The sequence below is a fragment of the Heteronotia binoei genome, chromosome 13, assembly GCF_032191835.1.
Source record: "Heteronotia binoei isolate CCM8104 ecotype False Entrance Well chromosome 13, APGP_CSIRO_Hbin_v1, whole genome shotgun sequence".
Taxonomy (NCBI): Eukaryota; Metazoa; Chordata; class Lepidosauria; order Squamata; family Gekkonidae; genus Heteronotia; species Heteronotia binoei.
Window position 1 is genome coordinate 66,073,396 of NC_083235.1, and position 16,734 is coordinate 66,090,129.

The 16,734-nt window shown below is 44.9% G+C and overlaps 1 protein-coding gene across 3 annotated transcripts in view; it reads left to right on the forward strand.

Moving 5' to 3' along the window:
* Positions 1–16,734, forward strand: part of TMEM104 (transmembrane protein 104) — a 495,754-nt gene that overhangs the window by 25,425 nt on the left and 453,595 nt on the right. For all 3 annotated transcript variants that reach the window (XR_009556101.1, XR_009556102.1, XM_060251932.1), the window contains exons 3-5: positions 1,502–1,583; positions 1,929–2,028; positions 4,430–4,510. Coding sequence is in view for 1 of the 3 variants with exons in the window: in XM_060251932.1 (XP_060107915.1) it covers positions 1,502–1,583; positions 1,929–2,028; positions 4,430–4,510 (263 nt within the window). In the remaining 2 variants the exon portion in view is untranslated. The remainder of the gene's footprint in view (positions 1–1,501; positions 1,584–1,928; positions 2,029–4,429; positions 4,511–16,734) is intronic.

The following is a 16,734-nucleotide window of genomic DNA, read 5'->3' on the forward strand; positions in this document are numbered from 1 at the left end:
AAGAAATTGTTCCGAAACCTTGAAGCCTGCTTATGGCATTCCCTGTCTTTTGTCTCGATTCTTTCCTAGTTAATTTTCTGATGCTTTTGGTGTGTGTACAGATATGCTGTTTCATGTTTCATATCAGCCTTGAAATGTGTTACCCACTGGTGGTTTGAGGTTTGAGAATTATTACTCTGATACTTCCATTACTCTGTTTTGCTCTTCTGGTTGCTTAATACCCTCTGGAGAATGTCAACTGCAGTAAAAGGACATGAGGGAAATCATTACCCAGGCCTCTGGAAGGAGTTGCTGTGCTCTAATCCTAGCAAAACTAATTTCTCATTCAAACTTGATAAATGGGTTTAGCGTGCGTAGCAGCAAAAAGCCATTTTAGAGGTTTAAATAAGATTGATTTTTAGGTTCTGGTAAAAAAAATGAGAGAAAGAATCCTTTAACTGGGCCAATGGCAATTCATATCTAAGATCAACAAAGCAAATTGAGATAGTGAGCGGAGACCTCTGAAGGGTCAGTTGTTCCTAGCCATCTTGCTGGCAGATCGTGGTAAATCTTTCTTGGCCTAGCATATTAGCATAGATTTTGAATAAAAGTATGTGTTCAGGTAAACTGGATGTGACCTTGGTAACAGGGCCACTGCCAGAGTTCCTGGTGCCCTAGACCCTGCCCCCACCCTGGGCAGATTCGAGAAGGTGGGGGTGGGGCATGCTCTCCTCTGAGCCCATCTTCTCTTGCGAGAGCACATGGGGAGGGACGGTGGCTCAGTGGTAGAGCATCTGCTTGGGAAGCAGAAGGTCCCAGGTTCAATCCCTGGCATCTCCAAAAAAGGGTCCAGGAAAATAGGTGTGAAAAACTTCAGCTTGAGACCCTGGAGAGCCGCTGCCAGTCTGAGAAGACAATACTGACTTTGATGGACCAAAGGTCTGATTCAGTATAAGGCAGCTTCATGTGTTCATATGTTCATATGTCGCTCTCAGCTGCCCAGGTCTGTAGGCCAGGTGGAACACTAGGCAGCTACCTGCCTGGCCTACTCCTGCACACCAACCCTGTTTGGCAATGTACTTCAGTTGCACCTTCTGTCCAAGAATCGAAGTCCTCTGCAGCCAAGAAAATTTTGTTGCGCTTTATGGCAAAATGTTCTTTCATTACATTTGCTGATTAATATGGTGTAAATGCTGTGTGGGGCTGGACTGGGACTGAGTAAAACAACTGTGAAACATGCTAATTTTGTTACTTACTGAAATTAGTTTTTCTGTTAGCAGTAATACTTTCCCTTTTCAGTCTTAAACAACAGACAAAATGTAGCACAATTCTTATTGGAATTCTCACAGAGCAGAAGTCCCGTAAAATGAATGAGAATGGCACACAAGAGTAACTGAGATCCTGCACGTTTCTCCGTCTGTTGTGTTGAAACTGTGCAGATGTACTGTTGTGGGCAAAGAGGGGACATTGCAGCTTGCTCGTATTATCTTTAGACAACTAGTAACTTTCATTTTCATACTAGCTACATGACCACAACGTTTGTAATGGAGGCCATGGCTGCTGCAAATGCCCAGCTTCGTTGGAAGAGGATGGAGAAGCACAAGGTTTGTGTAGCAACTTAACTTAATTCCAAATCCCATTGTTTTGTAGCCTTATGTTGTCATTACACTGGCTGTCTTTCATCTCGTCTGTAATATTTACCCTGTAAAATATGTGTGTGTATCTCTCAAAAGTCCACTACAGATCCTGCAACATTTGTCTTATTGTGAATGTCAGTTTTCTTCCCCCAGTGCTGGAATTGTAAGCATAATAAAAAGACAGTAATTGAGGGGATTAGTTTATATACAAATACATAAATGGTATTTGGTTTTCAGAACTTCTGTTTCTTGGTAGAATTCCCCAGTAAATCTCATATTTTGGGAAGTTATTGTCATTTCTTACACTTCTAGGAAGATGATGATGAAGATTCATCATCTGGAGTTTCCGATAGTGATGTTCTTCTCCCAGATAGCTATGAGCGATCAGAGACGCGGCCAATCCTGTCTGTTCGTAAGTATCTCAGCTTACTAAATGATGATGATGATGATTTCTAAACCACCCTCCCCCAGAGGGCTCAGGACAGTGTGCAACATATTTAAATAGAATTCACTTAAAATACCAATATATAAATCAATGTAAAACCAGCTTATCAATCAGAGTTCAAAGAACACCAGTAGAAGCAAGGACCTTCTGCTCTGGATGGTGTTCTGCATGTGGTACTCCCTCTAAGGGACAATGTCTTCAACTGGATGAGCTGGAAAAAAACCATTGCTGTCCTCAACCATAAACCCGGTGGAACATCTCTGTTTCATGTACAAGGTCCCATAGGGTGTGGATGTCTCCAGACAGATAATTCCATCAGCAGGAGCCAGAGCCAAAAAGACATGGAGCAGATGCCGAGTGCTTCTGTTCTCCCTGCTAGAAAGAGCACTGCTCTAATGGCCAACTGTACTGGGTTGGCGAGTAGGAGAAGGATGTGGTATTGTTTTAATTTGTTGTAAAATGCCTTGAAAATTGTTTGTTTGAAAGTCAGAGCGCATTTTTTTTTTTTTAAAGAAGTATGTATTAGTAATTTCTGGCCTAAAACTTAAAGCAAACTAACCCCCTCTTCTAAAGCATCCATTCCTGTTTCTTTGGAGCTGATAAGGTGAAATGAGCCCACAGGTATGTCGTTAGACCACAAGGAATGTAGAATTTATTCAGCTAGCCCAGGTCTCAAGCTGCAAGACCATAAGGTATTCACCTTTCCAACAAACACATATATAGGGTTCATTTTTGCTGCCGCCAACGGAGTGAGAATTATAGGTATGTTTATCTAGTAATCTGAAACTCCTACTCTGTATTTCTGTCTCTAAAGATAATTTTCTTCAAATGAAATATTACTATTCTCTTCTAAACCACCATGGATATAGGGGAACCTTGAGAATCTCACTTACTTGGGATAATTCAGATTCACACATGTGCCCCCCCCTGCTTTCTCTTTGTACTTTGCTAAGCATGGGCTAAGCTTCCATGTGATTGGGATAGACTGCTCTAACATCAGTTCCAGTAACAAAAAATGTAATTACTTGTATAAGCAGTCAGTGTTTACAACAAGAAAAAGCCTATAGCTGCACAACGCTTTACTGACAACATATAAGCAAAGGAATTAAAACAATAATACCTGCATCCTCTCACTCTAGGTCTAAAACCTACCCCTTCCGATGGTGAAGTAAGAGGTAGGCAGAATAATCTTAAAGTTTTTAGACTTCTGTTCAGGCTCTGTTCATTTCTTTGTTTCCTCACCACTTTTCTTTTTGGTCTTATTCCTAAAGTTTGCTCCCCCACTTTTAAAAAATCAAGACTTTTCTTTCTCTCCCCACAAAGGGCAGAGATTCTCCTGTATAGCCTATTAGACCCCTCCTAAAGATACCAGCCAGCTCCCAGAAGATCCTTGCAGCTTCCAATGATTAATGCAGCCCCCAGTAAATGGCCTGTGTTCTTTCGGCTAATTCCATTAACATATGGATTGAAATCTTGGCTAGGTAGAACTACTATCCCAAGGCAAGTAGAGATCATCATTCTAAATGATTGGCATTCTGTAAAGGCTACAAGATCTAAACTATCCCTTATTATCTCGCTTATAACAGCAGCCAAAAATATAATAGCCCTGAATTGGAAATCTAAGCTCAATTTGTCCATAGATAATTGGATCCTCAAAATTTGGGACTTCATCACGATGGAGAAAATCACAGCCGATATTGACACCATAGACCCGATAAAGGCAGCTAATGATTTCTATGCAAAGTGGTATCCAATTCTGGATAGGATAGAGGTTGACACCACTCTTTCTTCTTCACTTAACCAACGGGTTATCCACAAGAGTATTCTTTTCTTGTGATCACTCTATAGCTGTACAACTTTATTTTATATAACGGTATGTATGTGGAATGAAAATTAAGGCATTACTGTATCAATGTTATTCTCTGTTTACAAACATTATATTTAAAATAAAAATTGTTTTGCGAAAGGTAGCCAAAATGTTGCAGAACAACCTGGTAAAGTTTTATGTTAGAGAATAACATAGGTGAGGAAACCAAGGGGAGGCTGTTTAAACTGTCTTGCCTCCTTGGATTGGGTTCCCCTGGTGTCCTGCAACTGCAGAGCACCTGGGAAGACCAATCTAGGGAGGAGAAGGCGCAAATACAACATTTACCTGTAAAGTTGTAAATTGTCACCCAGGTTCCTCGGGTGGAGTGTCATTTTCCCACTGGTGATAGGTGCCATAGGCAACCCATGCAGTGGGTTGTTTAAAAGATTGGAAAATGTAACGAAATAATGGCTTATGATTATGGCTTGAGCAGAGTCTTTGTGCTACCTGGAAACATTTTTGGGGAGAAAGTCTAAAAATGTCCTATGTTCCAACCTGCAGAGAGACGAGGAGCACCCAATATTTTTGAAATCACAGAAAGGATAGAGATGGGTCAGATGGCCTCCATGTTCTTTAATAAAGGTAATTACCTTCAGGCTGTAAAGATCCTGATTCTTGTGGGTTATTGTTTTGTGTTTCTCTTAATTTAATTGGTTACAGTTGCTGAAAATTCTTTGCACTTCACTGAAGTTAGACTGGTGGAATTGGACTACATAGGATTGCACTTTTAGTGTTCATAGTAGAGATGGGCATGAAAAAAAACCCCTACAAACCATGATTTGTGCATGAATAAAGCCAGTTCATGTTTTCATTTCAAACCAGTTTGGGAGAAAGTGCCACTCGTGAACCCTCTTGAACCTCCTGAAACTCTCATGGAAATTGGTTAGCTTTGGGAAAGGTTAATTCCTTCCCTCCAAGCCTTGGCTTCCCCAGTGAACGTGCAGCTGTAGGGCTCCTGAGGAAGCCAAGGAAAGGCAGTTTCAATTGCCCCCCCTCCATGCCTTGGCTTCTCTAGGTGCCCCATGGCTGTGGAGCACATGGGGAAGCCAAAGTGAGGCAGTTTAAACTGCCCCTCCCCAAGCCTCGGCTTTCCTAGGCCCCGCAGCTGCGGGGGGGCACTTGTAGAAGTCAATCCTGGTAGGGAAGGCAGTTCAAGCTGACTTTCCTCGCAGCTGAGTCTGTGGGGAGACCTCTCTCTACAGTTTTGCAGGCTCTGCTGGGCTGTGATCAGCTGTTTTGCAGGCTCTGCTGGGCTGTCTGGCTTCAGCTGGGCAGCCCAGCAGAGCACTAGCTCTGGGCCCTAGCAGCCCAGCAGAGCCCTAGCTGACCCCATGAGGAGACCTTTCACCAGTCTTTCTTTGCTTCCCCAGCCAGCCTGCCAGAGCTGACTGGCTGGGGAAGGGAAGGGAAGAGAAGAGAAGAGAAATCTCTCCATAGTACCCTATGGGCCTCTTAGGATACAATGGAGAGATTGTACTGTGGATGCTGTGTGACTCTAGGAAGGGTTTTAAAGTTCAAACCCCTTCTCTCTAGAATTGGGCTGCAGCTGTGGCACAATCTCTCCATCGTATCCTGTGGGCTCATAGGATACAATGGAGAGATCCTGGGCTGGAAAAGGGAGGAGGTGGCATTTACCCTCCCTCCTGCAGCCATGGGGCCGCTGCAGATCAGCTGGAAAAGTGAGAGGATGGCATTTAAATGCCTCCCTCTCCCTACTCCAGCCATGTGGCTGCTGTCTAGTGCCCCCAGCCCGCCTGCATTGGGGAAGGGAATGAGAGGTAGAGCAGGTCAGTTTCACTGCCTTCAGTTTCCAAGCCCAGTTGAGTGAAACTGACCTGCTGTCTCTCCCCAGACCAGCTGCTGAGGGCCCACTGGGGAAAGGAAGGGAAAGGAGAGCTGGTCAGTTTCAGTCCACTGAAACTGACCATGCCCAAGGGGAACTGAACTCTGAAGGCATTTAAATGCCTTTGGAGCTCACTGGGGGACCAGGCGAACTGGACCAATGAACAACAAAACAGTTCAGGCAATCAAACAAACCATGAACCAAAACGAAACACCAGTTCGGATGATCAGATGGACCACAAACTACCATTTTCCCTGTATACTCCCATCCCTAGTTCATAATAATAAAGAAAATGCTGAAAATGTGACACTTAATGTCCTACACACAGGGGTGTCGAACTCATTTGTTATGGGGGCTGGATCTGACATAAATGAGACCTTGTTGGGCCGGGCTGGGCCGCGTCACGCTGGGCCATGTGTGCATCTATTTAAGATTAGGCAGCAGAGATATAAACTTTTTAAAAGACACAGACTAATACGACTAAAGATTTCTTTAAAAACTTAAAATAAAACATGCTGAGAACATCAGCACTTGTTGGTCTTAAAGGTGCTTTCTTTGTATTTCTTCCACGAGATCCAGGGAACTGGGCAAAGGAAGCTCTGGCTCTTTCCCCCTCTCCAGGGGACCAGGAGGGTGAGGAGCCTCAGTCAATGGAGAAAATTGAGGTTTTGCTCTGTAGCTCCTGTGCGATTGAGCAAACCCGGCAAGGCATGTTGAGATGCAGAAGGAAGCAAGAGAGAGGGAGAAGGAAGCAGACAAGAGCCAGTTGCTCGGGGACCTGATAGGAGCTCTCTGGGGGCCTGATTCAGCCCTCGGGCCGCATGTTTGACTCCCCGGTGCCTACAAGTTCAAACCAAAATACAAAAAAAAATGTGTTGTAATAGAGGTTGCCTTTTGAAGGAATTTCATGAGCGAAAATTCCTGGTTTTGGAAGCCTGGTCTGGAATAGTCTGCTGCCGATAAATGCCATGCTAAAATACTTAGACCCAAGTGACTTAGAAGACATAATGCCATTCCATTTTAATTGCTGTTATGGATAACATCATCCAGTAGGGGGTGCACGTATCACATGCAGCAATTCCAGACAAGGAATTTTGAGTGTTCTTCCTTAATAAAATACTAATTACTTGGTAATTGCAGAAAGAGATTGGAAAGGCTGTAAGAAATACTTCCTTGGAGTCAAGCATGACCAAGCAAGACTTTTGTGATCAAATTTGCTCTTTCTTCTTTGATATTGGAAATGACAATTTTGTACTATAGAATTCTGAAAACACCAAGTATGTTTCACACATCCATTGGCACAAGCTGTCAGCACATCCAGAGAATTTGCTTCGATTTCTTTTACAGCTAGATTCTTTGAAGATTTTTTTTAAAATGTGCATTTGGTGTCTGAAGGTGCTGAAAACCATGCGAAGCAGTTTGTGTTGAACCTGTACAAGGATATATACCCTTTACTAGTTTTACCCCTGTTTTTGTTCTCTGTACTGAATACAGTAGTTCAACCAAGTCATGTAGCTTCATGCACGTTTGAATAACATGCATAATTCCTCAAACCCAATTAGGCTGAACCTTATTGCTTTTATTCTTGATTTATATCTGTTTATTTGTTCAACTTCTATTCCACCCTTCCCCATGAATGGGTTCAGGGCGAGTTACAGCAGTAATTAAAAAAACCAATAAATCAAACATTTAAAAACTGTAAAATCCTTAAACCCTAACAAGACGACATTCAAATTATTTAGACTGTTTTCACTATGTCCCAGCCAAACCAAGGCAGAGGTTGTCATCCAGAGTCCTCAGAGCTGAGCTTGTGGACAGTGATAACAAGGCCTTGTAAGAGGTGATAACACATAATAACAGATGGAATAGATAACTCTTATCTAAAACTGATCCGAGAGCTACTGTTTGCTGATGATGCTGCACTCATCTCCCACTCGGTATCAGCTCTGCAGCATATGACGTCCTGCTTTGCAGAGGCTGCCAAGCTATTCGGCCTAGAAGTTAGTCTGAAGAAGACAAAAGTTCTCCACCAGCCTGCACCCCAGGAAAATGATCACCCTCCTTGTATCACTCTGGGTGAATCAGTTTTGAAGACAGTCCAGCAGTTCAGCTACCTGGGGTGCATCATCTCCTCAGACGCCAAGATCGACAAGGAGATTGACAATAGGCTGGCAAAGGCAAACAGTGCATTTGGTCGACTGCATAAAAGAGTGTGGAGCAACAAGCATCTGAAAAAAGGCACAAAGATCAATGTTTACAAAGCGGTTGTGATGACAACCCTCATCTACAGCTCTGAATCGTGGGTTTTATACCGTCATCACCTGCGACTCCTTGAGCGCTTTCATCAGCGCTGCCTTCACACCATCCTCAACATCCACTGGAGTGACTTTGTGACCAACACTGAAGTCCTCAAGCGGGCGGAGGTTACAAGCATCGAGGCACTGCTGTTGAAGACGCAGCTGCGCTGGGCAGGGCATATTTCCAGGATGGAAAACCACCGCCTTCCCAAGATTGCCCTGTATGGCGAACTTTCCACTGGCCATCGAAATAGAGGGGCACCAAAGAAGAGGTACAAGGACACCTTGAAGAAATCCCTTGGCACCTGTCGCATCAACCATCACCAGTGGTCTGACCTAGCCTCAGATCGCAAAGCATGGAGGCACACCATCCACCAGGCTGTCTCTTCCTTTGAGAACGCACGCATAGCTGGTCTTGAGGACAAAAGGAGATTGAGGAAGAATTGCACTGCTACAGCACCAACCCCAAATCAGACTTTTCCCTGCAGCCACTGTGGCCGGACCTGCCTGTCCCGCATTGGTCTTATCAGCCACCAGCGAGCCTGCAGCAGACGTGGACTACTGCACCTTTCTTAAATCTTCGTTCGCGACGTCAAGCCGAGAGAGAGAGAGATAACTCGTTTTTAGCAGCTTGTATTATCTGTTTTCCACTCCATCCAATCACAAGTCTTACAGGGATGACCAGCTTGTAATAGTTTGTCTGCAACAAAGGAAAACATATTTTAGGTTTCCGGAACTTCTGTTTTTTTAAAAAAAGTACCACATAAAATGATGAGTGCACCCAAAGCTATATTTAACCCCATTCTCATTTTTTCCCCTTATACCTGCCCACTGTATATACATCATTTTGCATGATTTGACCTTCATATCATCCCTTTTGCAATGCTTCCAATTAGGCTCCTCGCAACAGAACACAGATGTGCAGCTCACTATGTATGTTAACATTGTAATTACCTGGCCTGTTTCCTATTAGGTACGAAGATTTACATAGCACAGTCAGAGCATAGTACTTTCAGAGTTTCAAGTCTCGATGAAGGAAGGTTGGGGTTCTGTTATAGATTACGGTGGAAGTTATTGGCCTGTTAAAAATCAGAATTCTTGTTTTCACTGTATTTTCCGCTTGTTTCCCTTGCTTGTCTTAACAATCTGACATGGTTTAGATCTGCAGTCTTAGATGTTAAGCTGCGGTTAAATCTTCCACCTCTGACTTGACTTCTTTCTGTAGAGAACAGATTTCCAGTCTTAACTGTACGGGGCGGGGGGAGACTACTCACAATTTCCCGTGGAGGATCCCTATTCCGAGGGTGCTCTCTACTGGGGATCTGCAAGTCATTTATTGTAGTAATGAATTCTAGGCATATACATCGTGCAGGAAGTAATTGATCTTCCTGTTTTGTGTGCTGTAATGAAAGTATTGATCAGTGAGGGTCAGCGGCAGTTTATAAAGCAGAACTGACACTAACTTCTGTCTGTAGGAGGAGAGGATGGAGGCTGGCAAATAGCACCGTCCCACAAGATCCTTTGCTGTTCATGAAGATCAACCTGTCCTGAACAAGTAACAAAGAATGGGACTAAGATGTTCTTACAGAAGAGCAGCAGAACTGGGCGAAAAGCTGAAGTTGCAAATTCCCAAGAATAAGGGGCCTTAAAATAGAAAGCCGATCTTAGACTTAACAGAATGCTGTCTCTTGAATCCAGTGTTTCGGGCTGCTGGGGTCACGGGACATACTCATTTTTGTAGTCCAAAGAATGAAAGAGAGTGATGTGATCAACACTTCATCAATAGCTTTATTTTCTACCCAAATACTTCTTTTGTAACCAAATAAAGCTCTAATCTGGTGTGGGAGCATGATTCTAGCCACTGTAGTAGAGTCCTAATCACTTGCCTTACTGGCTATAAATACTGGCTAATCACTTGCCTCGTTGGTTACTAATAACTGTTGTCTCTACCTAAATGTGCAGAACTGTAGCTCATCCTTTACTTTGCCCATTCGTATGGAACAGTTTGGGCATTGACTTCTGTCGTTTGTGGAAACAAAACTCATTGAGGTGTTACCCATTCAAGCACTTTCTAGAGGAGGGGCTGTGGCTCAGTGGTAGAGCAACCGCTTGCAGAAGGCCCCATGTTCAATCCTTGACATCTGTAGCTAAAATGATCAGGTGGTAGGTGATGTGAAATACCCTTTTTGCCCGAGACCTTGGAGAGCCACTGCCAGTCCTAGTAGGCACGACTGACCTTGATACACCAATGGTCTGATTCTGTATAATACAGCTTGATGTGTTCATGTGAGCTCTTCATAAGTTTCAGTAAAGAGAAACTATGAAGAAAGAGAGGACTTCCTTGGCTTTTTTTTAAAAAAGGACTTGCCTCAAAGAGAAATGTCTCTCTTGTCGACTATTTCAAATAAGAAATATCAGCCGCCCTGTTAGCCGCCCTGAGCCGCTTGGTCGGGGAGGGCGGGATACAAATAAAATGTGACTGACTGACTGACTGACAGCAGAAAATGAGCCTTTCTGGACATTTCAAATGAAGACTGATATAACACCAGCTTATTGCATGACTCAGTATCTGATGGCATCTGTCAGACTTCTGAGAATCCGATCTTACTGTCCTTTTTCTAAAGTTTTAAGTTTCTCATGGTTTTATTACTGTGGAGATGAGTTTCAAATAGATTAGAAGAGTGTCTTAAAGTCTTTGAGATTGGATTATGGGCAGGGTGAGGCATTCACAGCATCTTGATTCACAATGTGAGTCCAAATTCCCATACTCTTTCACACTGACTGCCAGTTTTTCACGAAGCCTTCTTCCTTTCGGTGATTTCATGTTTATTAATTTAGGTCAATGTATTTTTGTTTTGTTTTTTTACTGAAGCAGTGTGAGCGGTTTGCACTGTCCTCTTGCTTTATATTAGGGCCTAGCTACATGACATTTTCCTTCTGTTACGTTTTGTCTGATATCTGTGCAGTTCTGTACTTGTGTGTTCTGTGCTGGGAATTCAGTTACCAGATGTGTGAGGCCTGATTCGGATTGGGAATGTGGTGCACAAGGAGGAGTAACTTCATTCTCCCCCTCCGCACGCACAAATCATTTTTCTGACTTGAGGGAGCCCTAGTAATTGATTCTAGGCATATGTATCATGTACCTTCCTTGCTGGAAGTAATTGAAGTAACTATTTACCCCACTATGAGCTCCACATGTCCTGATAGGGTACAAGAAAGATTTCCTAGCAGGGCAAATAGCCCCTCTTCCAAGGCCGTTTTGAATCAGGAAAACAAAGGAGAAAGGCATAAGCACCCACATTCTGCAATCCTGTTCTAAATCAGGACCATACACCTGGTCTTAAGTTCTCAGTGGCAAGTTGCAAATGCACATCTGACTGACAGTGGTTGAGCTAGACCTGACCCAAAGATTGTTTAACATATAGTTAGACCCTTGAGGCTTGCTTGAATTGAACACACCTCTTAGAGGTTCCTTGCATGCTGTGACTTGCTGGAAAAGTAGGGCGAATGTGTTCTCTGTGTTTAATGTTTGACGTAGAACTCTTCTATCTCTTCCTGTACTGAGATGCCAGTTCTGTGTAGTGGTTCAGAGTGACAGGACTCTCATCTGGAGAACCAGGCTCATTTTCCCCACTTCTCTGCATGCAACCAGCTGGGTGACCTTGGATCAGTCACAGTTATCTCAGAGTTGTTCTTTCACGAGCAGTTCTCTCAGAGCTTTCCCAGCCCCACCTACTTCACAGGGTGTCTGTCGTGGGGAGAAACAAGGGAAGGAGACTGTAAGCTGACTCCGAGCGAAGGGTACGGTACAAATCTAACTCCTCCTCTGAAATTTGCACACCTCACTTCAGCAGGGAATGTGAGAACTGCCGCTTCAGACGTTTCAGAGAAACACACAAGAATAATGAGATACCCTGTCCTGTATACAAGGTGTAGCACTTGAAACCAATCATGGCTACAACAGCATGAAGCACAGCTGTAAATTGTGGCCAGACTTGTATTTTTCTGGGAGCAACAGCTGTCGCAGCAATTTAGTCATAAATTAAAGGTTCTGTTCTGTGTGCTAGGGTTAGAGCACTATATTAGATATTGTCATGAAACACCCCACAATAGCAGCTGAAGTATGTTTTAACATAGAGATACTAATGTTATTTGTGGTTTAAAGCTAAGCATCTAAATTTCAGGCCTATTACTATTCTTATAGAGCACCTTTGATTTTGATTTTTTTCGCTTTTGTACCATGGTCCTATAATCACCTCTTTTTTATGTGAAACAATAGCATGTTTTGTTTCCTTGTCTCATCTGCCTTTTGAAATGAGATCTCTTTAGATTAACTTTGCGTGTCTAAGTTGAGGTGTTCAGTTTTGTTCCTTTCGTGCCAAGTTGGTACATTTTGGCATCTCTTTGTCCTTATTGATTCCTGCTCATCAAAGCAGAGTTACCTCTTGGTAATTCTTTTTATCTATAAAATTGTAGAAACACTCTCTCACTTTCTCTAGAGAGAAAAGTTAAAGGGACAGTGAATGTCGCTGTTGATACCATGTTGAACAATCTGTTATCATGCACAAACTCTTGTCAACTGAAAGTGCATGTGAAGTGCATGTTAACTACCTATTTGATCTATAAGGTGAATGATATGCACTTAGTAACAGACCTATAGAACATGGTAGTCTGCAGGAAGAAATGCTGTAGAGAGAGGCCGCATCATTATTGCAGGTTACTGTGTTTCTGACTAGCATTGTTTGAGTTGTCCTTGGGTTGTGCATTCGTAGCTGGTTGTGGACACTGCTTGTACTCTTGTGTTAAAAACACATGAATATGCTATTGAGTCACTTGGGAAAACTGGGCTGCCCTTAGAATGAAGAACCCTAGCCACTAAACTAGCTGTGATTATCAACCCTGGTGAAATGAATAAGGTCTTAGTGCTTTGGTGAGAACGTAAGAGAATCCATGTTGAATCCATGTTGGATCAAGCCAATTGCCCATCCAGTCTAACACTCTGTCACATAGCAGCAAAAAAAGCTCAGGTGCCATCAGGAGGTCTTCCAGCGAGGCCAGAACACTAGAAACCATCCCTCTGTTCCCCCTTCCCCCAGTCACCAAGAATACAGAGCATCACTGCCCCAGACAGAGTTCCATCGATAATTATGGCTAATAGCCACTGATGGACCTCTGCTCTGATGGACCTCAGCTGCCCTGAGTCTGTCTCGGTGGGAAGGGCGGGGTATAAATCCTATCCAATAAACACAGAGGCGTCACTAGGGCAGGGCCAAGGGGGCCATTGGCCCCCCCTAGAGCATTCTCATTGGCCCCCTAGGGCTCTTTGAAGGCAGCAGGCGGCAAGCAATCACAGTCTTTATTGGCGGGAGACGCGGGGAGGCTCTTTCAAGGCAGTGGCGAAGCGAGAGAAGGCCGGGAGGGAAGAGGAAAGCGCAGCTCTCCGCAGGCAGGCATCAGAGGGCGAGCAGGCAAACCAGGGAAGGGAGGACGTTGCGAGCCAACCAGCGAGGGAAAGGAGGCTTTAGACGCGCGGGGCGCAGGAGGGAAGGGAAGGGGGCAGGCAGGCAGAGAGCGAGGGAGTCCCTCACGCAGGAGGAAAACAGGCGGCATCGGCCGCGCTCGCAGCAGCAAGAGGAGGAGCGGGTGAGGGGTAGCGCAGGAGCATTGCCGGCAGTGCGCATGAGCGCCAGTGCTGAAGACTCCGCACCGCAGGCGCTGCTGCTGGCGGCGGGGGAGGAGGGGGCAGGCGACGAGGACCCGAAGCGGGCTTCTTTCTCGCTGGTTCTCGCCAGGTGCGCTGAGCTCCCCCAGCCGCCGCTCTCGGCTAGCAACTGGTCTTGCACAAGCCCGTGCCGCCGCCAGCGCCTTGGGAGGGACGGACTGATGGAAGAAGTAGTTTGCAGGACGAGCAGCGCCTCTCCTCAAGTTTCGGGACGGTTACCGTCCCCAAATCTTTCGGCTTCTCCAGGCGGAGGCTTCCTTTGTTCGAACGCGAGGGATTTAGCACCTCTGGGCAGCGCACGAGGACTGCTGCTCTTCCCTCCGAGTCCGGCACACTTGGCCCCAGGGTGCAACCGACTTGGCCCCAGGGTGCAACCCACGCACTTGGCCCCAGGGTGCAACCCACCCCAGTGACGCCACTGAATAAACATAAACCATATGTTTATCCAATCCCCTCTTGAAGCCATCTATGCATGTAGCTGCCATCACCTCCTGTGGCAGTGAATTCCATGTGTTAATCACTCTTTGGGTGAAGGAGTGTTTCCTTTTATCCATCTATCATGCCAGCCCTCAGTTGTCGTTTCTCCAAGCTAAAAAGCCCCAAGTGCTTTAACCTTTCTTCATGGGGAAAATGTTCTGACCATTTAATCATTCTAGTTACCCTTTTCTGGACTTTCTCCAATGCTGTAATATCTTTTTTGAGGTGTGGTGACCAGAATTCTATATAGTATTCCAAATGAGGCCACACCATCAATTTATTCAGGCACATTATTATACTGGCTGATTGGTTTTCAGTTCCCTTCCTATTTATTTATTTATTTATGAACATTTATATCCCACTCCTCTGAAAACAGCTCGGAGCGGCTTCCAACAATTTAAAACAATATTAAAATCAGTACAATAAATACAATAAAATAGTTACATATCAATAAAATCATATACTATAAAACAGGTACCATATACAGCAGACTACAGTCAATGATAAGGGCCATGTGGCCTGTTGATCTTATGTTAAGCAAAAGTATTCTTATTGCAAAGAACCCACAGGGAGACCGATCACTCTTGCCAGAGGCATTGAGATATTAGCTGAAAGCCATCCGGAGAAGCTCGGTCTTAACAGGCCCTGCAGAATTGAAGCAAGTCCCACAGGGCCGTGGTCTCCTCTGGCAGCTCGTTCCATAGCATAGGAGCCAGAGCTAGTTCAAGCCAGCCTGACTTCTTTTGGGCTGGGGATAGATAAATGGTGTTGTGAACTCGACTTTAGTGCTCTCCGGGGAATGTATGGGGAAAGGCGGTCCCGCAAGTATGCTGGCCCCTGGCCATGTAGGGCTTTGAAAGTAAGAACTAGTACCTTGAAACAAACCTGGTATGCTATAGGTAGCCAGTGCAGTTGTTGCAGTGCCGGTGTTATATGCTCTCTTCTGGGAAGTTCCAGGAGAATCCTTGCAGCAGCATTTTGCACTATCTGTAGCTTCTGGATTAGGGTCAAGGATAGGCCTATGTAGAGAGAATTACAGTAATCCAATCTAGAGGTGACCAAAGCATGGATCACTGTGACCAGGGCACTGCAGTCAAGGTAGGGAACCAACTACCTGATCAGCCACAGATGATAAAAGCCCAATCTGGCTGTGGCTGCCACCTGGGCCTCCATAAATACAGAGGTATCTAGGAGCACTCCCAAACTCCTAACCTCCCATGCTGGCACCAAAGGGGACCTGTCATGATCCCCAATGAGGAGGAGCTGGAAGGGTTAACAGACCTGGAAGAGTTGCCAGCCAGTTCCTCAGCTGAACAAACACAGCTGACCCATCAATCACTCTCCAGGCACCAGTGTCAGCTGTTGATGATCAATCTCCTCCAAGCTCTCCTTCTCCCATCTCAAGAGTTCGAAGCAGGCTCCGGAAAGAGCTTTCAGAGCGAAGACATGAGGCACACTGATGCTTCAGATCTCTCAGCCCTGAGTTCTAGCAGAGTGACTGCCACCCAGGGAGCAGGCTGATTCAGACTCCCATATAGCTCCCACCCAGGACCTGGTAACCTTGTGGAAGCATCAAGTCTATTCTCTGGCTTGCATCCACGCTCCTTCCTGATCCTGACCTGCTTGATTTCCTTGGCACACTGACCTTTTGGACATTGACTTCTGATTCTGGTTTGTGATTCTGCATTGATGCAGTGCCATGACCCGGGCAGAAGCCAGACTGGAAAGATCTAATACAGAAGCGTCATCCAGGAAGCTCTTTAGTTGACTCACCACAGCCCTCTCAATAATCTTGCCCAAAAAGGGCAAGTTGGACACCGGCCGATAGTTAGAAAGATCAGTCGGGTCCAGAAATGGTTTCTTCAGGAGAGGGTGAGCCACTGCCTCCTTGAGCCTATTAGGAAAGAGGCCCTCTAAAAGAGATTTGTTGACAGTATTCCTCAAGGTATCATGTAGCCCTTCATGACCAGCTTTAATAAGCCATGAAGGGCACAGGTCCAGGTGGCAAGTGGGTGGGCGGGCCCCTGCGAGCAACTTGTCAACCTCCTCCAGACTGAGCAGGTTGAAATGATCCAAGATGGTATCTGAAGACATGCCAAGGGCCTTACTGTATCAAGAGTGGCAGGAAGGTCATGATGGATTGATGAGATCTTATCTGCAAAATATCTTGCAAAAGCCTCACAGCCAAGTTCCAATTCCGTATTTTGTAAGTTGCTCTGTGGCAATGTAGTCAAAGACGGAATCATCTTGAACAACTGGGCCAGGTGCGAGTCTGCAGATGTAATTGTGGCTGCATAGAAAGCCTTATTAGCAGCCTTGACTGCCATCTCCAGAATAGCTTTGGACTTTTAATTGCAGTTGCACACTGTCTCAACATTTTCATTGAGTTATCAGCCATGACTCCAAGATCTCTCTCTTGGTCAGTTTCCACCAGTATGGACCCCATCAACATGTATTTATAGTTAGG